The sequence below is a fragment of the Sturnus vulgaris genome, chromosome 3 (genome assembly GCF_052056855.1).
Source record: "Sturnus vulgaris isolate bStuVul1 chromosome 3, bStuVul1.hap1, whole genome shotgun sequence".
Lineage (NCBI taxonomy): Eukaryota > Metazoa > Chordata > Aves > Passeriformes > Sturnidae > Sturnus > Sturnus vulgaris.
In genome coordinates, this window is record NC_142245.1 from 113736658 (window position 1) to 113763284 (window position 26627).

The 26627-nt window shown below is 41.8% G+C and overlaps 1 protein-coding gene across 1 annotated transcript in view; it reads right to left on the minus strand.

Moving 5' to 3' along the window:
- The window catches only part of LOC106864224 (protein EFR3 homolog B-like), a 61581-nt gene extending 39157 nt beyond the window's left edge, over positions 1-22424 (minus strand). Inside the window, 7 exon segments of the mRNA XM_088162784.1 lie at positions 120-248; positions 3135-3284; positions 7436-7557; positions 12633-12783; positions 14156-14283; positions 17011-17087; positions 22280-22424. Coding sequence (XP_088018910.1) covers positions 120-248; positions 3135-3284; positions 7436-7557; positions 12633-12783; positions 14156-14283; positions 17011-17087; positions 22280-22301 — 779 coding nt within the window. The 5' untranslated portion in view covers positions 22302-22424.
- Between the last annotated feature and the right edge of the window lie 4203 nt (positions 22425-26627).

Genomic DNA, 26627 nt, shown 5'->3' on the forward strand with positions numbered 1-26627 from the left:
ACTGAGAAAAAAAAAAAAATCTGGGAATTCCCGATCGGAATGCTGGTGGTTTTTTTCCAGGAATTCCCGTATTTGATGTTTTAATTTTATTTTATTTTTATTTTTGGGTGGTGTCTCACACGAGCACGGGCCTGACGGCGTTCTTGATGTTCCCAAAGGCCGCCCGCGCCAACAATTCCCGCAGGCAGCGCTCGGCCAAATCCCAGGGATTGTCCTGATCCGACGGCTGCAGCGGAGACGGAGAGCGGCTGGGGGGAGACGGAAACCAGGGAATGGCGGGGAGGGAATGATGGGAATGATGGGGGATGGGGGGTGGGATGGGGATGGGGGAATGGGGATGGGGATGGGGGAATGGTGGGAATGGGGGGATGGTGGGGATGATGGGATGGGAATGATGGGGATGGTGATGGGAATGATGGGAATGATGGGAATGATGGGAATGGTGGGGATGATAGGAATGGTGGGGATGATGAGGATGATGGGAATGATGGGAATGGTGGGAATGGTGGGAATGATGGGAATGATAATGGGGATAATGGGGATGAGGGGGATGATGGGAATTATGGGATGGGAATGATGGGAATGATGGGAATGATGGAATGATGGGAATGATGGGAATGATGGGGATGATGATGGGGATGATGGGAATGATGGTGGGAATGATGATGGGAATGATGGGAAAGACGGGAATGATGGGAATGATAATGGGGATAATGGGGATTGAGGGGAATGAAGGGAATGATGGGAATGGTGGGAATGATGGGAATGCTGGGAATGATGGGGATGATGGGAATAGTGGAATGATGGGAATGATGGGAATGATGGGAATGATGGGAATGATGGTGGGAATTATGGGGATGGGGGGATGGGGGAATGATGGGAATGATGATGGGGATGGGGGAATGATGGGAATGATGGGAATGATAATGGGGATAATGGGGATGAGGGGATGATGGGAGTGGTGGGAATTATGGGATGGGAATGATGGGAATGATGGAATGATGGGAATGGTGGGGATGATGGGAATGGTGATGGGAATGATGGGGGGATAATGGGAATGGGGATGGGGAGGATGGGGGGAATGGTGGTGGGAATGATGGGAATGATGGGAATGATGGGAATGATAATGGGGATAATGGGGATGATGGGATTGATGGAAATGGGGGAATGATGGGAATGGTGGAATGGTGGGGATGATGGGTATGGTGGGAATGATGGGAATGATGGGAATGATAATGGGGATAATGGGGATGAGGGGGATGATGGGAGTGGTGGGAATTATGGGATGGGAATGATGGAATGATGGGAATGATGGGAATGGTGGGGATGATGGGAATGGTGATGGGAATGATGGGGGGATAATGGGAATGGGGATGGGGAGGATGGGGGGAATGGTGGTGGGAATGATGGGAATGATGGGAATGATGGGAAATGATAATGGGGATAATGGGGATGATGGATTGATGGAAATGGGGGAATGATGGGAATGGTGGGGATGATGGGAATGATGGAATGATGGGGATGGGGGAATGATGGGAATGGTGGGAATGATGATGGTGATGATGGGAATGGTGGGAATGGGTGGGATGATGGGTATGGTGGGAATGATGGAATGATGGGAATGATAATGGGGATATGGGAATGAGGGGGATGATGGGAGTGGTGGGAATTATGGGATGGGAATGATGGGAATGATGGGGATGATGGAAATGATGGGAATGGTGGAAATGGGGGAATGATGGGAATGATGGGAACGGGGGAATGGTGGGAATGGGGGAATGATGATGGGGATAATGGGGATGAGGGGGATGATGGGAATGATGGGAATGATGGGAATGGGGGAATGATGGGAATGATGGGAATGATGGGAATGATGGGAATGATGGGAATGATAATGGGGATAATGGGAATGCTGGGGATGATTGGAATAGTGATGGAATGATGGGAATGGTGGGAATGATGGGGAATGGTGGAATGATGGTGGGAATGATGGGGATGATGATGGGGATGATGGGAATGATGGGGATGATGGTGGAATAGTGAGGGTGGGAATGATGGTGGGAATGATGGGGATGATGATGGGGATGATGGGAATGATGGGGATGATGGTGGGAATAGTGAGGGTGGGAATGATGGGGGGAATGGTGGTGGGGATGATGTTGGGAATGATGGGAATGATGGTGGGGATGCTGGGAATGGTGGGAATGATGGGGATGATGGGAATCTGGGAATGATGGGAATGATGGGAATGATGGTGGGAATGATGACGGGAATAGTGGAATGATGGGAATGATGGGAATGATAATGGGGATAATGGGAATGGTGGGAATGATGGGAATGATGGTGGGAATGATGATGGGAATGATGGGAAAGATGGGAATGATGGGAATGATAATGGGGATAATGGGGATGAGGGGGATGATGGGAGTGGTGGGAATTATGGATGGGAATGATGGGAATGATGGGAATGATGGAAATGGGGGAATGATGGGGATGATGGGGATGATAATGGGAATGATGGAATGGGGGGAATGCTGGGAATGGGGAATGATGGGAATGATGGTGGGAATGATGACGGGAATAGTGGGAATGATGGGAATGATGGGAATGATAATGGGGATAATGGGGATGAGGGGGATGATGGAGTGGTGGGAATTATGGGATGGGAATGATGGAATGATGGGAATGATGGGAATGATGGGGATGGGGGAATGATGGGAATGCTGGGAATGATGGGAATGGTGGGAATGATGGGGATGGGGGAATGCTGGGAATGCTGAGAATGATGGGAATGATAGGAATGGTGGGGATGATGAGGATGATGGGAATGGGGGAATGCTGGAATGATGGGAATGATAATAGGGATAATGGGGATGATGGGATGATCGGGAATGATGGGAACTTTTCCAACCCCATCCCCAGGTTTTCTCACCCCACTCCCAGTTTTCCATCCCCATTCCCAATTTCCATCCCATTCCACCCCAAAACCAAAATCCCTCCTCTTCCCTACCCCACCCCCAACCCCCCAGAATTCCTGGAACAATTCCCAGAATAACTCCCAGAATTCCCAGAATTCCTCCCAGAATTCCCGGAATAACTCCCAGAATTCCCGGAATAACTCCCAGAATTCCCACCTCTCGGTGCTCTCGGCCTGCTGGAGGTTGAAGAGCAGGGAGGGCACGATTTTGTCCATGTGCTGAGGGTCCCAGATGTTGGCCTGCAGCTCATCGTTCACCGTCTTCCGAACCACGCCCTGCAGCCCCTTGATCCCCGACATCCGGATCCTGCCGGGAACGCGCCCGCAATTCCAAGGGGATTCACAAACCCCTTCCAATCCCCGGCCCGCTCCACATCCCTGATCCCAAAAATCCCAAAAATCCCAAACCCCTTCCAATCCCCGGCCCTCTCCACATCCCTGATCCAAAAATCCCAATCCCAAATCCCTTCCAATCCCCAATCCTCTCCCCATCCCAGATCCCAAAAATCCCTTCCAAATCCCTTCCAATCCCCGATCCTCTTCCCATCCCTAATCCTCTTCCCATCCCTGATCCCAAAAATCCCTTCCCAATCCCAAATCCCTTCCAATCCCCGATCCTCTTCCCATCCCTGATCCCAAAAATCCCAAATCCAAATCCCTTCCAATCCCCGGCCCTCTCCACATCCCTGATCCCAAAAATCCCAAATCCAAATCCCTTCCAATCCCCGGCCCGCTCCATTTCCCCTCTCTTTTTTCCCCAGTTATTTTTCCCATTTTTTCCCCTTTTCTCCCCATTTTTCCCCATCTGTTTTCCCATGGTTTTTTCCCATTTTTCCATCAGTTTTTCCCTGTTCTTTTCCCGTTTCTTTTTCCCATTTTTTCCCGAATTTTTGCAGTTATTTTCCCATTTTCCCTCTTTTTCCCCCGTTATTTTTCCCATTTTTTCCCCAATTTTCCCCCCATTTTCCCATCAGTTTCCCCATGTTTTATCCCATTTTCCCCCATTTTTATCCCATTTTTCCCCATGTTTTTTCCCATTTTTCCCCATTTTTATCCCATTTTTCCCGTGGTTCCCTGGCGCGCACGTCGGCGTCGCCGTGGTTGCAGTGGCACACCAAGATTTTCCCCATTTCCCCTCTTTTTCTCCCCTTTATTTTTCCCATATTTTTTCCCATTTTTTCCCCATTTTCCCCATCTGTTTTTCTCATGGTTTTTTCCCATTTTTTCCCGTTTTTTTCCGATTTCTCCCCCATTTTTTCCCCATTTTTCCCCATGTTTTTTCCCATTTTTTCCCCATGTTTTTTCTCATTTTTTTCCCATGTTTTTCCCATTTTTCCCCAATTTTTCCCCATTTCCCCCATCAGTTTCCCCATATTTTTTCCCATTTTTCCCCATTTTTATCCCATTTTTCCCGCAGTTCCCTGGCGCGCACGTCGGGGTCGCCGTGGTTGCAGTGGCACACCAAGATTTTCCCCATTTTCCCTCTTTTTCTCCCATTATTTTTCCCATTTTTTTCCCAATTTTTCCCCCATTTTCCCCATCAGTTTCCCCATGTTTTTTCCCATTTTTTCCCCAATTTTTCCCCATGTTTTTCCCATTTTTTCCCCATTTTTTCCCATGTTTTTCCCCATAATTTTCCCCAATTTATCCCCATGTTTTTCCCATTTTTTCCCCATTTTTCCCCATTTTCCCCCACTTTCTCCATCAGTTTTCCCATGTTTTTCCCCATTTTTTCCCAATTTTTCCCCATGTTTTTCCATTTTTTCCCCATTTTTTTCCCCATTTTTTCCCCATGTTTTTTCTCATTTTTTTCCCATGTTTTTCCCATTTTTTCCCCAATTTTTCCCCCATTTCCCCCATCAGTTTCCCCATGTTTTATCCCATTTTTCCCCATGTTTTATCCCATTTTTCCCGTGGTTCCCTGGCGCGCACGTCGGGGTCGCCGTGGTTGCAGTGGCACACCAAGATTTTCCCCATTTCCCCTCTTTTTCCCCCCATTATTTTTCCCATTTTTTCCCCCCATTTTTCCCCATCTGTTTTCCCATGGTTTTTTCCCATTTTTCCCATCTGTTTTTCCCTGTTCTTTTCCTGGTTTTTTTTCCTATTTTTTCCCCAATTTTCCCAGTTATTTTTCCCATTTCCCCCCCAATTTTCCCAGTTATTTTTCCCATTTTTTCCCCATTTTTTCCCCAATTTTTCCCCCATTTCCCCCATCAGTTTTCCCATGTTTTATCCCATTTTCCCCCATGTTTTATCCCATTTTTTCCCATGTTTTCCCCATGTTTTATCCCATTTTTCCCGTGGTTCCCTGGCGCGCACGTCGGCGTCGCCGTGGTTGCAGTGGCACACCAAGATTTTCCCCATTTTCCCTCTTTTTCCCCCCTTTATTTTTCCCATTTTTCCCCCCATTTTCCCATCTGTTTTCCCATGGTTTTTTCCCATTTTTCCCATCAGTTTTTCCCTGTTCTTTTCCCGTTTCTTTTTCCCATTTTTCCCTCAATTTTCCCAGTTATTTTTCCTTATTTTCCCCATTTATTCCCCATTTTTTCCCCAATTTTTCCCCCACTCTCCCCATCAGTTTCCCCATGTTTTTTCCCATTTTTCCCCATTTTTTTTCCCCGTTTTTTTTCCCGCGGTTCCCTGGCGCGCACGTCGGCGTCGCCGTGGTTGCAGTGGCACACCAAGATTTTCCCCATTTCCCCTCTTTTTCCCCCCTTTATTTTTCCCATATTTTTTCCCATTTTTTCCCCATTTTCCCCATCTGTTTTCTCATGGTTTTTTCCCATTTTTTCCCGTTTTTTTCCGATTTTTTTCCCCATTTTTTCCCCATGTTTTTTCCCATTTTTTCCCCATGTTTTTTCTCATTTTTTTCCCATGTTTTTCCCCAATTTTTCCCCAATTTTTCCCCCATTTCCCCCATCTGTTTCCCCATGTTTTTTCCCATTTTTCCCCATGTTTTTTCCCATTTTTCCCCATTTTTATCCATTTTTCCCGTGGTTCCCTGGCGCGCACGTCGGCGTCGCCGTGGTTGCAGTGGCACACCAAGATTTTCCCCATTTCCCCTCTTTTTCTCCCCATTATTTTTCCCATTTTTTCCCCATTTTTTGCCCCATTTCCCCAATCAGTTTCCCCATATTTTTTCCCATTTTTCCCCATTTTTTTTCCCGTTTTTTTCCCGCGGTTCCCTGGCGCACACGTCGGCGTCGCCGTGGTTGCAGTGGCACACCAAGATTTTCCCCATTTCCCCTCTTTTTCCCCCTTTATTTTTCCCATATTTTTTCCCATTTTTTCCCCATTTTCCCTATCTGTTTTCTCATGTTTTTTTCCCATTTTTTCCCGGTTTTTTCCGATTTTTTTCCCATTTTTTTTCCCATTTTTTCCCATGTTTTTTCTCATTTTTTTCCCATGTTTTTCCCCAATTTTCCCCAATTTTTCCCCCATTTCCCCCATCAGTTTCCCACGTTTTTTTCCCATTTTTCCCATGTTTTATCCCATTTTTCCCGCGGTTACCTGGCGCGCACGTCGGCGTCGCCATGGTTGCAGTGGCACACCAAGATTTTCCCCATTTCCCCTCTTTTTCCCCCCATTATTTTTCCCATATTTTTTCCCATTTTTTCCCCATTTTCCCCATCTGTTTTCTCATGGTTTTTTCCCATTTTTTCCCGTTTTTTTTCCGATTTTTCCCCCATTTTTTCCCCATTTTTTCCCCATTTTTTCCCCATGTTTTTTCCCATTTTTTCCCCATGTTTTTTCTCATTTTTTTCCCATGTTTTTCCCCATTTTTTCCCCCATTTTCCCCATCAGTTTCCCCATGTTTTTTCCCATTTTTCCCCATGTTTTATCCCATTTTTCCCGTGGTTCCCTGGCGTGCACGTCGGGGTCGCCGTGGTTGCAGTGGCACACCAAGATTTTCCCCATTTCCCCTCTTTTTCCCCCCATTATTTTTCCCATTTTTTCCCCCCATTTTTCCCCATCTGTTTTCCCATGGTTTTTTCCCATTTTTCCCATCTGTTTTTCCCTGTTCTTTTCCTGGTTTTTTTTCCCATTTTTTCCCCAATTTTCCCAGTTATTTTTCCATTTCCCCCCAATTTTCCCAGTTATTTTTCCCATTTTTTCCCCAATTTTTCCCCAATTTTTCCCCATTTCCCCATCAGTTTTCCCATGTTTTATCCCATTTTTTCCCATTTTTCCCCATGTTTTATCCCATTTTTTCCCATGTTTTCCCATGTTTTATCCCATTTTTCCCGTGGTTACCTGGCGCGCACGTCGGCGTCGCCGTGGTTGCAGTGGCACACCAAGATTTTCCCCATTTCCCCTCTTTTTCTCCCCATTATTTTTCCCATTTTTTCCCCATTTTTTCCCCAATTTTTCCCCAATTTTTCCCCCATCTTCTCCATCTGTTTCCCCATGTTTTTTCCCATTTTTCCCCATGTTTTATCCCATTTTTCCCGTGGTTACCTGGCGCGCACGTCGGCGTCGCCGTGGTTGCAGTGGCACATTTCGCTGAAGCGCGACACGAAGAAGTCGTAGCTGCGATGGTACGAGGGCGTGTCCTCCTCGATGTTGGCAAACTTCACAAACTGAGACAGGGAAAAAAATCCTGGAATCTCCACCCGGAACAAAAAAAAACAAAAAAAACAAAAATCCCCCCGGAAATCGCCCGGAATTCCGCCCAAAACTGGGAATTTTCAGGTTTTTTTTGGAAAAAAATTGCCAGAAAAGTCACCTGGAATTCAGCACTGAATTGGGATTTTTCTGGGTTTTTTTGGGGAAAAAATTGCCAGAAAATTCACCTGGAATTCTGCCCTGAATTGGGATTTTTCTGGCTTTTTTGGGGAAAAAATTGACAGAAAAGTCACATGGAATTCTGCCCTGAATTGGGAATTTTCAGGTTTTTTTGGGGAAAAAATTGCCAGAAAATTCACCTGGAATTCTGCACTGAATTGGGAATTTTCTGGGTTTTTTGGGGAAAAAATTGCCAGAAAAGTCACCTGGAATTCTGTCCTGAATTGGGATTTTTTCTGGCTTTTTTTGGGAAAAATATGCCAGAAAAGTCACTGGGAATTCTGCACTGAATTGGGATTTTTCTGTTTTTTTGGGGGAAAAAATTGCCAGAAAATTCACCTGGAATTCTGCCCTGAATTGGGAATTTTCAGGTTTTTGGGGAAAAAATTGCCAGAAAAGTCACCTGGAATTCTGCACTGAATGGGAATTTTCAGGTTTTTTGGGGAAAAAATTGCCAGAAAAGTCACCTGGAATTCTGCCCTGAATTGGGAATTTTCTGTTTTTTTGGGGGGAAAAAATTGCCAGAAAAGTCACCTGGAATTCTGCCCTGAATTGGAATTTTCAGGTTTTTTTGGGGAAAAAAATTGCCAGAAAAGTCACCTGGAATTCTGCCCTGAATTGGGAATTTTCTGGGTTTTTTTGGGAAAAAATTGCCAGAAAAGTCACCTGGAATTCTGCACTGAATTGGGAATTTTCTGGGGTTTTTGGGGAAAAAATTGTCAGAAAAGACACCTGGAATTCTGCCCTGAACTGGGAATTTTCTGGTTTTTTGGGGGAAAAAAATTGCCAGAAAAGTCACCTGGAATTCTGCCCTGAATTGGGAATTTTCTGGTTTTTTTGGGAAAAAATTGCCAGAAAAGTCACCTGGAATTCTGCACTGAATTGGGAATTTTCTGGGGTTTTTTGGGGAAAAAATTGTCAGAAAAGACACCTGGAATTTCTGCCCTGAACTGGGAATTTTCTGGTTTTTTGGGGGAAAAAAATTGCCAGAAAAGTCACCTGGAATTCTGCCCTGAATTGGGAATTTTCTGGGTTTTTTTGGGAAAAAAATGCCAGAAAAGTCACCTGGAATTCTGCACTGAAATGGGAATTTTCTGGTTTTTTTGGGAAAAAATTGCCAGAAAAGTCACCTGGAATTCCGCCCTGAATTGGGAATTTTCAGTTTTTTTAGGGGAAAAAATTGCCAGAAAATTCACCTGGAATTCTGCCCTGAATTGGGAATTTTCTGGTTTTTTGGGGGAAAAAAATTGCCAGAAAATCACCTGGAATTCTGCCCTGAATTGGGAATTTTCTGGGTTTTTTTGGGGAAAAAAATTGCCAGAAAATTCACCTGGAATTCCGCCCTGAATTGGGAATTTTCAGTTTTTTTAGGGGAAAAAATTGCCAGAAAAGTCACCTGGAATTCTGCACTGAAATGGGAATTTTCTGGGGTTTTTAGGGGAAAAAATTGCCAGAAAAGTCACCTGGAATTCTGCACTGAAATGGGAATTTTCTGGTTTTTTTGGGAAAAAATTGCCAGAAAAGTCACCTGGAATTCGGCCCTGAATTGGGAATTTTCAGGTTTTTTGGGGGGAAAAAATTGCCAGAAATGTCACCTGGAATTCTGCACTGAATTGGGATTTTTCTGTTTTTTTGGGGGAAAAAATTGCCAGAAAATTCACCTGGAATTCTGCCCTGAATTGGGAATTTTCAGGTTTTTTGGGGAAAAAAATTGCCAGAAAAGTCACCTGGAATTCTGCACTGAAATGGGAATTTTCAGGTTTTTTGGGGAAAAAATTGCCAGAAAAGTCACCTGGAATTCTGCCCTGAATTGGGAATTTTCTGTTTTTTTGGGGGGAAAAAATTGCCAGAAAAGTCACCTGGAATTCTGCCCTGAATTGGGAATTTTCAGGTTTTTTTGGGGAAAAAAATTGCCAGAAAAGTCACCTGGAATTCTGCCCTGAATTGGGAATTTTCTGGGTTTTTTTGGGAAAAAATTGCCAGAAAAGTCACCTGGAATTCTGCACTGAATTGGGAATTTTCTGGGGTTTTTTGGGGAAAAAATTGTCAGAAAAGACACCTGGAATTCTGCCCTGAACTGGGAATTTTCTGGTTTTTTGGGGGAAAAAAAATTGCCAGAAAAGTCACCTGGAATTCCGCCCTGAATTGGGATTTTTCTGTTTTTTTTGGGGAAAAAAATGCCAGAAAAGTCACCTGGAATTCTGCACTGAAATGGGAATTTTCTGGTTTTTTTGGGAAAAAATTGCCAGAAAAGTCACCTGGAATTCCGCCCTGAATTGGGAATTTTCAGTTTTTTTAGGGGAAAAAATTGCCAGAAAATTCACCTGGAATTCTGCCCTGAATTGGGAATTTTCTGGTTTTTTGGGGGAAAAAAATTGCCAGAAAATCACCTGGAATTCTGCCCTGAATTGGGAATTTTCTGGGTTTTTTTGGGGAAAAAAATTGCCAGAAAATTCACCTGAATTCCGCCCTGAATTGGGAATTTTCAGTTTTTTTAGGGGAAAAAATTGCCAGAAAAGTCACCTGGAATTCTGCACTGAAATGGGAATTTTCTGGGTTTTTGGGGGAAAAAATTGCCAGAAAAGACACCTGGAATTCTGCCCTGAACTGGGAATTTTCTGGTTTTTTTGGGGAAAAAAATTGCCAGAAAACTCACCTGGAATTCTGCCCTGAATTGGGATTTTTCTGGTTTTTTTTTGGAAAAAAATGCCAGAAAAGTCACCTGGAATTCTGCACTGAAATGGGAATTTTCTGGTTTTTTTGGGAAAAAATTGCCAGAAAAGTCACCTGGAATTCGGCTCCTGAATTGGGAATTTTCAGTTTTTTTGGGGGGAAAAAATTGCCAGAAAATTCACCTGGAATTCTGCCCTGAATTGGGAATTTTCAGGTTTTTTGGGGAAAAAAATTGCCAGAAAAGTCACCTGGAATTCTGCACTGAATGGGAATTTTCAGGTTTTTTGGGGAAAAAATTGCCAGAAAAGTCACCTGGAATTCTGCCCTGAATTGGGAATTTTCTGTTTTTTTGGGGGGAAAAAATTGCCAGAAAAGTCACCTGGAATTCTGCCCTGAATTGGGAATTTTCAGGTTTTTTTGGGGAAAAAAATTGCCAGAAAAGTCACCTGGAATTCTGCCCTGAATTGGGAATTTTCTGGGTTTTTTTGGGAAAAAATTGCCAGAAAAGTCACCTGGAATTCCGCCCTGAATTGGGATTTTTCTGGTTTTTTTGGGGAAAAAAATGCCAGAAAAGTCACCTGGAATTCTGCACTGAAATGGGAATTTTCTGGTTTTTTTGGGAAAAAATTGCCAGAAAAGTCACCTGGAATTCCGCCCTGAATTGGGAATTTTCAGTTTTTTTAGGGGAAAAAATTGCCAGAAAATTCACCTGGAATTCTGCCCTGAATTGGGAATTTTCTGGTTTTTTGGGGGAAAAAAATTGCCAGAAAATCACCTGGAATTCTGCCCTGAATTGGGAATTTTCTGGGTTTTTTTGGGGAAAAAAATTGCCAGAAAATTCACCTGGAATTCCGCCCTGAATTGGGAATTTTCAGTTTTTTTAGGGGAAAAAATTGCCAGAAAAGTCACCTGGAATTCTGCACTGAAATGGGAATTTTCTGGGGTTTTTGGGGGAAAAAATTGCCAGAAAAGACACCTGGAATTCTGCCCTGAACTGGGAATTTTCTGTTTTTTTTGGGGAAAAAAATTGCCAGAAAACTCACCTGGAATTCTGCCCTGAATTGGGATTTTTCTGGTTTTTTTTTGGAAAAAAATGCCAGAAAAGTCACCTGGAATTCTGCACTGAAATGGGAATTTTCTGGTTTTTTTGGGAAAAAATTGCCAGAAAAGTCACCTGGAATTCGGCCCTGAATTGGGAATTTTCAGGTTTTTTGGGGAAAAAATTGCCAGAAAAGTCACCTGGAATTCTGCCCTGAATTGGGAATTTTCAGTTTTTTTAGGGGAAAAAATTGCCAGAAAATTCACCTGGAATTCTGCCCTGAATTGGGAATTTTCTGGTTTTTTGGGGGAAAAAAATTGCCAGAAAAGTCACCTGGAATTCTGCACTGAATTGGGAATTTTCAGGTTTTTTTGGGAAAAAAATTGCCAGAAAAGTCACTGGGAATTCTGCCCTGAATTGGGATTTTTCTGGTTTTTTTGGGGAAAAAATTGCCAGAAATGTCACTGGGAATTCTGCCCTGAACTGGGAATTTTCTGTTTTTTTGGGGAAAAAAATTGCCAGAAAAGTCACCTGGAATTCTGCCCTGAATTGGGAATTTTCAGGTTTTTTCAGGAGAAAAATCACAGGGAAAATCGCCCCGAAAATCCCTCCAGAAATCACCTGGAATTCTGCCCCGAATTGGGAATTTTCAGGATTTTGGGTAAAAAAAAAACCAACACTGGGAAAATCATTCCAAAACTCCCCCCAAAAATCACTCAGAATTCTTTCACTTTTCCCCAAAATCTTTGGAATTTCCCTCACTTTTCCCACAAAATCCTCAGAATTCATTCACTTTTCCCAAAAAATCCTCAGAATTCCCCCAGTTTTCCAAAAAAATCCTTGGAATTCCTTCACTTTTCTGAAAAAAAATCCTTGGAATTCCCCCACTTTTCCAAAAAATCCTCAGAATTCCTTCACTTTTCCCAAAAAATCCTCGGAATTTCCCTCCCTTTTCCCAAAATTCCGCCTCAGTTTTTTCCCGCCCTTCCCCTCACGGAGCGCCGCCATTTTGTATCTCCCCGCCCGCCATTTCCCGCCCGTTTCTCCTCGGAATTTCTCCGGGTTTTTTTTATGGAATTGGCCCAAAATTCCCAGATTTTCTTTTTTAGGGGGGGAATTCCCAGTTTTTGGGGTTTTTTTTTTGTCCCGGGAACTCACGGAGTTGGTTCCCAGGATTTGCAGGTCGGGCTTCTCCGACTCCAGGAGCTTGGCCACCATCTTGAGGAAACTCTCGACGAAAAGATTGATGCTCTGGCAATGGCAGGCCATGAGCAGCTGGTCCAGGGCCTCCATGGCGATGCACACCCACCTAATTAACACAGCCGCTAATTAACCCATCCATGGGCTCATTAACACCGGGCAGGGTTCATTCCCTCATTAACACCGGGATCATTAATTAACAAACCCCGGCGTTGGTGCTCTGGCAATGGCAGGCCATGAGCAGCTGGTCCAGGGCCTCCATGGCAATGCACACCCACCTAATTAACACAGCCATTAATTGATCCAGGGCTCATTAACACCGGGGAGGGTTCATTCCCTCATTAACACCGGGCAGGGTTCATTCCCTCATTAACACCGGGATCATTAATTAACAAACCCCGGCGTTGGTGCTCTGGCAATGGCAGGCCATGAGCAGCTGGTCCAGGGCCTCCATGGCAATGCACACCCACCTAATTAACACAGCCATTAATTGATCCATTAATGGGCTCATTAACACCAGGGAGGGTTCATTCCCTCATTAACACCGGGGAGGGTTCATTCCCTCATTAACACCGGGATCATTAATTAACAAACCCCGGTGTTGGTGTTGATGCTCTGGCAATGGCAGGCCATGAGCAGCTGGTCCAGGGCCTCCATGGCAATGCACACCCACCTAATTAACACGGCCGCTAATTAATCCATCAATGGGCTCATTAACACCGGGCAGGGTTCATTAATAATTCCTGGATCCAGTCAGGGAGGAGAATTTGGGGATTTGGGATTTTGGGGATTTGGGGAAATGGGGGGTTGGGAATTTGGGGATTTGGTAAATTGGGAATTTGGAGATTTGGAGATTCCAGATCTGGGAATTTGGGAAATTGGAAATTTGAATATTAGGGGATTTGGGGATTTGGGATTTCAGGATTTGGAGATTTGGGGATTCCAAGATTTGGGAATTCAGGAAATCGGGAATTAGGGAATTTGGAGATTTGGAATTTGGGGATGTGAGATTTTGGAAATTTGGGGATTGGGAAATTGGAGATTTTGGTGTTTGGGAATTTGGGGATTTGGAAATTTGGGGATTTGGGAAACTGGGAATTTGGGAATTTGGGGATTTGGAAATTTGGGGATTTGGAAAATTGGGAATTCAGGAATTTGGAGATTTGGGGATTTGGCATTCGGAGATTTGGGGATGTGAGAATTTGAGAGTTTGGGGATTTGGAGATCTGGGAATTTGGGGATTTGGGAATTCGGAATTCAGAGATTCGGGGAGCGTGATAATTTGGAAATTTGGGGATCGGGGAATGTGGCAATTCTTGGATGTGAAAATTTGGGAAATTCGGAGACAAATTTCCAGGAAGGAACCTGGCAGCGGATCCAATCCAGCCAAGGGAATCGGGGGTTTTGGGGATTTGGTGTTGGGAATTCCAGGCAGGGGCACATGGAATGTCATTAAATTTTTTGGGAAGGGCGTGTCTGACCCGTATCGGTGGCGGCTGACGTCGCGGGTGAGGCGCTCCGACAGGTAGGCCCCGATGCGGTCGAGCTTCTCGGGCGCCGACAGCGCGTAGAAGGTGAGCTTCTCCATGTTGGACTTGACCAGCCCGTCCTGGAAAACACCGGGAATGACAACACAGCCGGGAACGGGGAATAAAAACGGGAATGGGGGACAAAAAACGGGAATGACAACACAGCCGGGAACGGGGAATAAAAACGGGAATGACAACACAGCCGGGAACGGGGGGACAAAAAACGGGAATGACAACACAACGGGAACGGGGAATGACAACACAACGGGAATGACAACACAGCCGGGAACGGGGAATAAAAACGGGAATGGGGGACGGAAAACGGGAATGAAAACACAGCCGGGAATGGGGAACAAAAAACGGGAATGACAACACAGCCGGGAATGGGGAATGAAAACACAACGGGAATGGGGAATGACAACGGGAATGGGGAATGAAACACCACGGGAATGACAACACAGCCGGGAACGGGGGGACAAAAAACGGGAATGGAGAATAAAAACGGGAATGACAACACAGCGGGAATGGGGAATGAAAACACAGCGGGAATGAAAACACAGCCGGGAATGGGGAAAACACAGCCGGGATGGGGAATGAAAACACCACGGGAATGAAAACACAGCGGGAATGGGGGACAGAAACCGGGAACAGGGGACAAAAAACGGGAATGGGGGACGGAAAACGGGAATGGGGGATGGAAAACGGGAATGAAAACACAGCTGGGAATGAAAACACAACGGGAATGAAAACCGGGAATGGGGGACAAAAACTGGGAATGAAAACCGGGAATGAAAATCAGGAATGGGGGACAAACGGCGGGAATGAAAACACAGCCGGGATGGGGAATGAAAACTCGGAATGGGGGACAAAAATGGGAATGGGGGACAGAAACCGGGAAAGAAAACACAGCCGGGATGGGGGGAAAATACTGGGAATGAAAACCAGGATTGAAAACCAGGAATGGGGGACAGAAACCGGGAATGGGGGATGAAATAAATCAAATTTAAAAAAAATATATATATTAAAAATAAATAATTAAAAAAAAAAAATTAAAAAACTGGGATTGGGGGGGGGGGGGAACGGCAGTAATAAAAACACAGCGGGAATGGGGGATGAAATTAAAAAAAAAAAAAAATAAATAAAGCATAAATAAATAAATAAATAAATAAAAATAAATAAATAAAATAAGTAATAAATAAAAACCGGGAATGGGGGAAAAACACCGGGAATAAAAACTGGGAATGGGGGAAAAACACCGGGAATAAAAAACCATGAATGGGGGATTAACAGCGGGATCAAAAAGCGGGAATGAGGGGAAAACAAAGGGAATAAAAACTGGGATTGACAAACAAACTCCAGGAATGACGGTGGGAAGAATAAATAATAATTTCCAGGCTGGAACATTCCCAGATTTCCGTGATTTCCTGGATTTCTGGGATTTCCCAGCCTGAACATTCCCACATTTCCAAGATTTCTGGGACAGACCTTTCCCAGATTTCTGGATTTTCCAGGATTTCTGGGATTTCCAGGATTTTCCCAGCTCATTCCCAGATTTCCAGACTTTCCAGACTGGAACATTCCCAGACTTCTGGGATTTCCGGGATTGACCATTCCCAGATTTCTGAGATTTCCAGCCTGGAACATTCCCAGATTTCTGAGATTTCCAGCCTGGAACATTCCCAGATTTTTGGGATTTCCAGGACTGAACATTCCCAGATTTCCAGGATTTCCAGGATCTCCCACCTGGAACATTCCCACACTTCTGGGATTTCTGGGATTGACCATTCCCAGATTTCTGGAATTTCCAGGATTTCTGAGATTTCTAGGATTTTCCCAGCTCATGCCCAGCCTGGAACATTCCCAGATTTCTGGGATTTCCGGGATTGACCATTCCCAGATTTCTGAGATTTCCAGCCTGGAACATTCCCAGACTTCTGGGATTGAACATTCCCAAATTTCCCAGATTTCTGGCCTGGAACATTCCCAGATCTCCAGGATTTCCAGGATTTCTGGGATTTCCAGCCTGGAACATTCCCAGATTTCTGGGATTGAACATTCCCAGATTTCCGGGATTTCTGGCTTGGAACATTCCCAGATTTCCACAATTTCCAGGATTGACCATTCCCAGATTTCTGGGATTTCCAGCCTGGAACTTTCCCAAATTTCTGAGATTTCCGGTCTGGAACATTCCCAGATTTCTGGGATTGAACATTCCCAGATTTCTGAGATTTCTGGGATTTCCAGCCTGGAACATTCCCAGATTTCCAAGATTTCTGGGATTGACCATTCCCAGATTTCTGGGATTTCTGGGATTTCCAGCCTGGAACATTCCCAGACTTCTGGGATTTCTGGGATTGACCATTCCCAGATTTCCGGGATTTCCGGCCTGGAACATTCCCAGATTTCCACAATTTCCGGGATTGACCATTCCCAAATTTCTGAGATTTCCGGTCTGGAACATTCCCAGATTTCCGGGACTGACCATTCCCAGATTTCTGGGATTTCCGGCCTGGAACATTCCCGAATTTCCGGGATTTCCAGTCTGGAACATTCCCAGACTTCCGGGATTTCTGGGATTGACCATTCCCAGATTTCTGGGATTTCCAGCCTGGAACATTCCCAGATTTCTGGGATTTCTGGGATTGACCATTCCCAGATTTCTGGGATTTCCAGCCTGGAACATTCCCAGATTTCCAAGATTTCTGGGACTGACCATTCCCAGATTTCCGGGATTTCCGGTCTGGAACATTCCCAGATTTCTGGGATTTCTGGGATTTTCCCGTCCCATTCCCGAATCCTGGAGTTACCTCGGGGTCCTCAGGGAAGATGTTGTCCACCAGGCGCTTGTAGCGGGGCCGGAGCGCTCCGCAACAGCCACAGACTCCTGGAAAAAAAACCGGGAAAAATCGGGAAAAACCGGGAAGAAAAATGGGGAAAATCGGGAAAAATCGGGAAGAAAAAACGGGAAAAATCGGGAAAAACCGGGAGAAATCGGGAAGAAAAATGGGGAAAATCGGGAAAAAAAACGGGGAAAATCGGGAAAAACCGGGAGAAATCGGGAGAAAAACGGGGAAAATCGGGAAGAAAAATGGGGAAAATCGGGAAGAAAAATGGGGAAAATCGGGAAAAATCGGGAATAAAAAATGAGAAAATCGGGAAAAATCGGGAAGAAAAAACGGGGAAAAATTGGAAAAAAATCGGGAAAACCCGGGAAAGAAAATGGGAAAAATCGGGGAAAACCGGGGGGGGAAAGGGAAAAAAACGGGGAAAATCGGGGAAAATTGGGAAAAATTGGGAAAAAATGGGGAAAATGGGGAAAAATCGGGAAAAAACCGGGAAAAATCGGGAAAAATCGGGGAAAACCGGGTAAAATCGGGGAAAAATGGGGGGAAATTGGGAAAAATTGGAAAAACTGGGAAAAATCGGGGAAAATCGGGAAATATCAGGATTGGGAACGGCCCCGGAACCCCCAGGGAAATCCCAGAAAACCCCCAGGGATTCAGGGAGAGAATTCCCGAATTTTCCCCAGCCTGGAATTCCACGGGAAAAGCTTGGAAAAGTGAGAGATGATTCCGTGAAAAAAAATTGACACAATTCCGTTTAAAAAAATGGGATCATTCCAATAAAAAATGGGATAATTGCACTAAAAACCCCAGATAATTCCATAAAAAATCAGGATAATTCCATTAAAAACGGGATAATTTAATTTAAAAGTGGGATAATTCAATAAAAAACGGGATAAATCCATAAAAAAAATGGGATAATTCCATTTTAAAAAGGGATGGTTCAACAAAAAAATCAGGATAATTCCATAAAAAAATCAGGATAATTCCATAAAAAAATCAGGATAATTCCATTTAAAAAGGGACAATTCCATTAAAAAATTGGGATAATTCCGTTTAAAAATGGGAAAATTCCATTAAAAAAATCAGGAAAATTCCATAAAAAATCTGGGATAAAGCCTGGAAAACTGGGATAGATCCATAAAAACCAGGAAAAATCCTGGAAAAGTGGGATAGAGCCTGGAAATTTGGGATTAATCCCAGGAAATGGAGAGAAATCCTTAAAAACCGGGATAAATTCTGGAAAACCTGGGAAAATCCCATAAAAAATGGGAATAATTCCGTTAAAAACCCGGGATAATTTCATTTAAAAAAAAAATGGGAAAAAATCCTGAAAAACGGGGATGGAGCCCGGAAATTTGGGATAAATTCTGGAAATTTGGGATAGATCTTTAAAAAAAAAAAAACTGGGATAAAATCTGGAAAATCGGGATAATCCCATTAAAAAATGGGATCAAGCCCAGAAAAGTGGGATAAAATCCGGGAAAATCTGGGAGAAGGATTATTCCAACATTCCCAAAAAAAAAAAAAAAAAAATCCCAGGAATTCAGGGAGAGGCCTCAGAGCTGGAAAATTCCCGAATTTTCCAGGATTTTTTTTTTTTTTTTTTTTTTTTTAAATCCAAGGAATTCCCAGATTTTCCCAAAAGATCCAGTCCTGAAATTTGTTCAGGCAGGGATTTTCCCACATTCCCCAAAAAAAAAAAAAAAACCAAAAAACCCCAAAAAAACAATCCTGGAATAAAAATTGGGATAAAGTTTTTAAAAAAACTGTGATGGAGCCTGGAAAATTGGGATAAATCCCAGAAAAATTGGGGAAAAATCCTGGAAAAATGGGATAATTCCATGAAAAAAAAATGGGATGAAATCCTGGAAAACTGGGATAGAGCTTGGAAATTTGGGAAAAATTCTAGAAAAACTGGGATAAACCCTGGAAAACTGGGATAATTCCATAAAAAATGGGATAAAGCCTTAGAAAAATGGGATCAATGCTGGAAATTTGGGAAAAGTCCTGGAAAACTGAGAAAAAAATCCTTAAAAAGTGGGGAAAATCCTGGAAATTTGGGATAAATGCTGGAAAAAACTGGGATAATTCTATAAAAACCAGGATAATTCCATGGGATCCACTTCCCAAATATTCCCTGAGGATGGAGGCAGCAATTCCGGGCAGAATTCCCCAAAATTCCCATTTTCCATCCCAACATTCCTTTGGAATTTCCCTCCCCTCTTCTTCCTCATCCTCCTCATCCTCGCAAAAAAAAAAAAAAAAAAAAAAAAAAAAAAAAAAAAGAAAGAAAAAAAGGGAAAAATCTGGGGAATATCCAGGAAAAATCCAGGAAAAATCCAGGAAAATATGGGAAAAATCCAGGAAAAAACCAGGAAAAAAAAAATCCAGCGATAATCGTGGAAAAAAATAAGGAAAAAAGGAGGAAAAATCCTGGAAATTTCCAGGAAAATTCTGGGAAAAATCCGGGGAAAAAAAACGGGAAAAAATCCAGGAAAAAATGGGGCAAAAATAATGAAAAATTCGAGGAAAAATCGTGGCAAAATCTGGGGGAAATTGTGGAAAAATCCGGGAAAAATCCAGGAAAAATCTGGGGGGGAAAAATCCTAGAAAAAAAAAACAGGAAAATATGGGGAAAATCCAGGAAAAATCCTGGAAAAAAATCTATGGAAAATAGTGCAAAAATTCAGGGATAAATAATGGAAAAATCCAGGAAAAATCCAGGAAAAATCTGGGGAAAATCCAGGAAAAATCCAGGAAAAATCTGGGGAAAATCCAGGAAAAATCCCAGAAAAATCCAGGAAAAATCCAGGAAAAATCTGGGGAAAATCCAGGAAAAATCCAGGAAAAATCTGGGGAAAATCCAGGAAAAATCCCAGAAAAATCCAGGAAAAATCCAGGAAAAATCTGGGGAAAATCCAGGAAAAATCCCAGAAAAATCCAGGAAAAATCCCAGAAAAATCCAGGAAAAATCCAGGGAAAATCCAGGAAAAATCCTGGAAAAATCCTGGAAAAATCTGGGGAAAATCCAGGAAAAATCCCAGAAAAATCCCGGAAAAATCCCGGGAAAATCCAGGAAAAATCTGGGGAAAATCCAGGAAAAATCCCAGAAAAATCCCGGAAAAATCCAGGAAAAAATCCCAGAAAAATCCAGGAAAAAAATCCCAGAAAAATCCAGGAAAAATCCAGGAAAAAAATCCCAGAAAAATCCCAGAAAAATCCAGGAAAAAATCCAGGAAAAATCCTGGAAAAATCCAGGAAAAATCCAGGAAAAAATCCCGGAAAAATCCCGGAAAAATCCAGGAAAAATCCCAGAAAAATCCAGGAAAAAATCCCAGAAAAATCCCAGAAAAATCCAGGAAAAATCCAGGAAAAATCCCAGAAAAATCCAGGAAAAATCCAGGAAAAATCCAGGAAAAATCCAGGAAAAAAATCCCAGAAAAATCCAGGAAAAATCCAGGAAAAATCTGGGGAAAATCCAGAAAAAATCCCAGAAAAATCCAGGAAAAATCCCAGAAAAATCCAGGAAAAAATCCCAGAAAAATCCAGGAAAAATCCAGGAAAAATCCCAGAAAAATCCAGGAAAAATCCAGGAAAACAGTGCAAAAATTCGGGGAAAAATCCATGAAAAACTCAAAAAAAATCCAGGAAAAATACGGGAAAAACCCGGGAAATATCGTGGGAAAAAACCCAGGAAAAATCCGGGAAAATATGGGGAAAATCCAGGAAAAGTCGTGGAAAAATCCAGGAAAAATCCGGGAAAATCCTGGAAAAATCCAGGAGGAACCTAAGAAAAATCCAGGAAAAATCGTGGAAAAATCCTAGAAAAAAAATCCGGGAAAATATGGAGAAAATCCAGGAAAAATCTGGGAAAATCCTGGAAAAATCCACGAAAAAATCGTGGAAAAAACAGGGAAAAATGCAGGAAAATTCCGGGAAAAATCCAGGAAAAATCGGGGAAAAATCCAGGAAAAATCTGGGAAAAATCCAGGAAAAATCTGGGAAAAATCCAGGAAAAATCTGGGAAAAATCCAGGAAAAATAGTGCAAAATTCAGGGGAAAATGTGGAAAAATCCTGGTAAAAAACCAGGAAAAATCCAGGAAAAACTCGTGGAAAAAACAGGAAAAATCCAGGAGAATTGCGGGGAAAATCCAGGAAAAATCTGGGAAAAAAACCAGGAAAAATCCAGGAATAAAATCCAGGAAAAATCCAGGAAAAGCCCAGGAAAAAATCGTGGAAAAAACCAGGAAAAATGCAGGAAAATTCCGGGAAAAATCCAGGAAAAAACCAGGAAATATCCAGGAAAATTCCAGGAAAAATCCAGGAAAATATGGGGAAAATCCGGGAAAAATCCGGGAAAAATCCGGGAAAAATCCAGGAAAAATAGTAAAGAAATTCAGGGAAAAATCCAGGAAAAAATCCTGGAAAAATCCAGGAAAAAATCGTTGAAAAAACAAGAAAAATCCAGGAAAAATCCGGGAAAATTCCGGGAAAAATCCAGGAAAAATCTGGGAAAAATAGTAAAAAAATTCAGGGAAAAATCCAGGAAAAATCCAGGAAAAAATCGTGGAAAAACCAAGAAAAATCCAGGAAAAATCCAGGAAAAATCCAGGAAAATTCCGGGAAAAATCCAGGAAAAATCTGGGAAAAATAGTGAAAAAATTCAGGGAAAAATCCAGGAAAAAATCGTGGAAAAAACAAGAAAAATCCAGGAAAAATCCAGGAAAAATCCAGGAAAAATCCAGGAAAAAATCCTGGAAAAATCCAGGAAAAAATCGTGGAAAAAACAAGAAAAATCCAGGAAAAATCCAGGAAAATTCCGAGAAAAATCCAGGAAAAATCTGGGAAAAATAGTGAAAAAATTCAGGGAAAAATCCAGGAAAAATCCAGGAAAAAATCGTGGAAAAAACAAGAAAAATCCAGGAAAAATCCAGGAAAATTCCGTGAAAAATCCAGGAAAAATCTGGGAAAAATAGTGAAAAAATTCAGGGAAAAATCCAGGAAAAATCCAGGAAAAAATCGTGGAAAAAACAAGAAAAATCCAGGAAAAATCCAGGAAAAATCCAGGAAAAATCCAGGAAAAAACAAGAAAAATCCAGGAAAAATCCAGGAAAATTCGGGGAAAAATCCCCCCTCCCCCTCCCCCATCCCTCATCCCGATCTCGATCCTAAAATCCCCCAAAATTCCCCAAAATTTCCCCCCAAAAATTCCCAAAATTTCGGCTCTACCTGCACCAGGCACGGGCAGCATCTCCCAGGAGCGGAGCTGAAATTCCGGGAATTTCGGGAATTCTGGGAATTCTGGGAATTCTGGGAATGAGATCCGAGCTCTCACGGATCGGGGTGAGAAAAATGAGAAAAATGAGAAAAATCGGGATCAAAATTCCCGAATTTCCCTCCCTGATCCCGGCGGTTTCATGGCTGGAAAAAACCGGGAAAAAAACGGGAAAAATCCGGGAAAAAAACGGGAAAAAAACGGAAAAAAATCGGAAAAAAATCGGAAAAAAAACCGGGAAAAATCCGGGAGCGGTTGCTGAGTCACGGCTGGAAAATCGGGAATTTTTGGAGTTGGGAAAATGGGGAATTGTGGCTGAAAAGGGGATTTTTTTAAATTTTTTTTTTTTTTTTTTTTTTCCAAAGGTTTTCCGGTTGGGAATGAGAAAAACGCCGCGAGGTTTTTTGGGAATTCGGGAGGAGCCGAGCCCGGAGTGGAATTTTGGGATGAGTCAAAATCCCGGGATTTTTTTATTTTATTTTTTTAATTTTAATTTTTTTTTTTTTTTTAATTCCAAGGATTTGGGGGAATTTAGGAATGGTTTGGGTGGGAAAAGAGCGGAATTCCCGATTTTTTAATTTAATTTAATTTTTTTTTTTTAAGGATTCAGGATTTTCTGGAATTTCTTTCCCCCCCCAAATCCTCTTTTCTTTCTGGGAATCCAGGCCGGATTTTCCTGGAATTCCCGAAGTTTTGTTCCCATCGCGGTTTTGGGATGGGGAAATTTTTGGGATGAGGGGACAGAGGGACCCGGCCCAAAAAAATCCCAAAAAATAAAAAAAAAATCCCCCCAAAATCCATAAAAATCCAAAAAAAAAACCTCACAAAAATTCCCCTCAAACTCCCCAAAAAATCCCCACAAAACCCCCAAAAATCCCCTAAAAATCCCCCAAAAAATCCATAAAAATAAAAAAAAACCTCACAAAAATTCCCCTCAAATCCCCCCAAAAAATCCCCCCAAAACCCCCCAAAAATCCTTTAAAAATCACCCCCAAAAATCCATAAAAATAAAAAAAAAACCTTCAAAAAATTCCCCTCAAACTCCCAAAAAAATCCCCACAAAACCCCCAAAAAATCCCTTAAAAATCCCCCCAAAAATCCATTAAAATCCAAAAAAAAACCTCACAAAAATTCCCCTCAAATCCCCCAAAAATCCTCACAAAAACCCCAAAAATCCCTTAAAAATCCCCCAAAAATCCATAAAAATAATTTTAAAAACCTCACAAAAATTCCCCTCAAATCCCCCAAAATCCCCCCAAAACCCCCCAAAAATCCCTTAAAAATCCCAAAAAAATCCATAAAAATAATTTAAAAAACCTCACAAAAATTCCCCTCAAACTCCCCCCAAATCCCCCAAAAATCCCCCCCAAAAAAATTTAAAAATCCCCAAAATTCCCCCCCCCGCAAAATCCCAAAAAAGTCCCCAAAAAATCCCTTAAAAATCCCCCAAAATTAAAAAATTATTTTAAAAAATCCCCCAAAATACCCGTAATTCCCCAAAAACATAAAAAATGCCCCCAAATAAAAAAAAAAATCCCCCAAATCCCCAAAACTTTCTCAAAAAATCCCCCCCAAAAATAAAAAAAAATCCAACAAAATCCCCCCAAAACTTTTCCAAAAAATCCCCGAAAAAATCCTAAAAAAATCCTCCAAAAATAATAAAAAAAATCCCCCCAAAAATCCCCAAAACTTTTCCAAAAAATCCCCCAAAAACTCACAAAAAATCCCCCCCAAAATAATAAAAATCCCAAAAAAAATCCCCCCCAAAAATCCTAAAAAATCCGCCCAAAATCCCCCAAAAACCTCCCCAAAATCCCCAAAACTTTCTCAAAAAAAATCCCCAAAAATCCTAAAATCCAAAAAAAAACCCCAAAAAGTCCTCAAAAAAAATCCAAAGAAATGAACCCCAAAAATAAAAAAAAAAAAATTCCCCAAAAAACCTCAAAAATTCCCTAAAATTCCCCCCCAAAACCCCAAAAAAATCCCTAAAAAATCCCTTAAAAATCCCCAAAAAATCCCTAAAAAATCCCCTAAAAATCCCAAAAAAATCCCCAAAAATCCCGGAAAATTCCCCCAAAAAATCCCCGAAAAATTCCCCAAAATGAGGAAACCTTTGGAAAAACTTTCCCTGATTCCACGAATTTTTTTTTAAATTTTAATTTTATTTTTTATTTATTTTTATTTTGGTTTTTTTTTAATTTTTTTAAAAGGAATTCCTCTGTTTTTTTTCCTGGGAAGATTCCAGAATTCCAGGCCTGGGGTTTGGGATTGGGAAGAAATCGTGAAAAAATTTTTTCAAAATTTTTGGGTTGGGAGAATTCCCGGGAAAAAAGAGGAAAAAAAGGGGGAAAATTGGGGAAAAAAAAGGGGGAAAAAAGAGGAAAAGGAGGAAAAAAAGGAGGAAAAAAGGAGGAAAAAAAGGAAAAAGGGGAAAATGGGAAAAGGAAAAAGGAGGAAAATTGGGAAAAAGGAGGAAAAAAATTGAGGAAAAATTGAGGAAAAATGGAGGAAAAAAGGAGGAAAAATGGAGGAAAAATTGAGGAAAATTGAGAAAAAAAAAAGGAGGAAAAGGGAAAAAAGAGGAAAATGGGAAAAGGAGGAAAAGGAAAAAGGAGGAAATTGAGGAAAAGGAGGAAAAATTGAGGAAAAATGGAGGAAAAAAGGAGGAAAATGAAGAAAAAGAAAAACAGGAAAAGGGAAAAAAGGAAAACGGGAAAAGGAGGAAAAGGAAAAAGGAGGAAAAGGAGGAAAATCGGGGAAAAGGAGGAAAAAATGGGGAAAAATTGAGGAAAAGTGAGGAAAAAAAAGGAGGAAAAGGGAAAAAAGAGGAAAATGGGAAAAGGAGGAAAAGGAAAAAGGAGGAAAATAAAGGAAAAAGGAAAAGGAGGAAAATCGGGAAAAAGGAGGAAAAAAATGGGGAAAAATGGAGGAAAAATTGAGGAAAAATTGAGGAAAATTGAGAAAAAAAAAGGAGGAAAAGGGAAAAAAGAGGAAAAGAGAAGAGAGGGGAAAAGGAGGAAAATCGGGAAAAATGGGGGGAAAAGAGGGAAAAAAAGCAGGAAAAGGAAAAAAGGAGGAAAAAGGGGGAAAAGTAAAGAAGGAAAATGGGGAAAAAGGAAAAAAAGGAGGAAAAGAGGGAAAGAAAAAAGGGAAAAAGGAGGAGAAATGAAGGAAAAGGAGGAAAAAAGGGAAAAGAGGAAAAGGGGGAAAGAAAAGTGAAAAAAAGGGAAATGGGAAAAAGCAAAAAAGGGGAAAAAAGGAAAAGGAAAAATGGGAAAAAAAGGAAAATGGGAAAAGGAAAAAAAAGAAAAATGGGAAATGGGAAAAAAAGGAAAAATGGGAAATGGGAAAAAAAGGGAAAAAGGGGAAGGGAGAGGGCAGGAAGGGGTTAAAGGAGGCGGGGATTAAAAATTTGGGATAATCCCGAGAATTCCAAAGGATCCCGAAAAATCCCAGGGGGAAAAAAAAATTCCTGGGGAAAAAATCCTGAGGAAAAAATTACTGGAAAAATTTCTGGGAAAAAAAAAAAAAATTCCTGGGAAAAATGAATGGAAAAAAACTGGAAAAAAAAAAAATCCTGGAAAAAATTCCGGGTGAAAATTCCTGGGAAAAATTCCCAGAAAAAAATTCCTGGAAAAAAAATCCTGGGAGAAAAAATCCTGGAGAAAATTAATGGGAAAAAAAATACTGGGAATATTTCCTGGAAAAAAAATCCTGGAAAAAAAGAAAATTCTGGGAAAAATTCTCAGGGAAAATTACAGGGAAAAATTATTGGGAAAAAAAAAATCCTGGGAAAAAAAAATCCAGGAATAAAATTCCTGGAAAAAATTCCTGGGAAAAATTGCCAGGAAAAAAAAAATCTGGAAAAAATTCCTGGTAAAAATTTTATTGAGGAAAAATTCTGGGAAAAAATTCCTGGGGAAAATTCCTGGAAAAAAAAAAAAATTCTGGAAAAAATTCCCTGAAAAAATTCCTGGGGACAATTTCTGTAAAAAAATTCTTGGGAAAAAAAAATTCCTGGGGAAAAATTCTGGGGAAAAAAAATTCCTGGGAAAAAAAATTCCATGAAAAAAGCCGGGAAAATTTGGGAATTTGGGGTTTCTGGTCATGGGAGAATCCCGGGATTTCAGGAATTCCGGGAATTCGGGAAAAGTCCACGGAAAATCCCATTCCCAAAATCTCTCCCCCCACTCCTTTTTCCTGGAATTCCTAAAAATCCCAAATCCCAAGGATCCCAAATTCTCAAATTCCAAATCTCAAATCCCCCAAAATCCCCAAAATCCCCCAAATCCCAGAAACCCC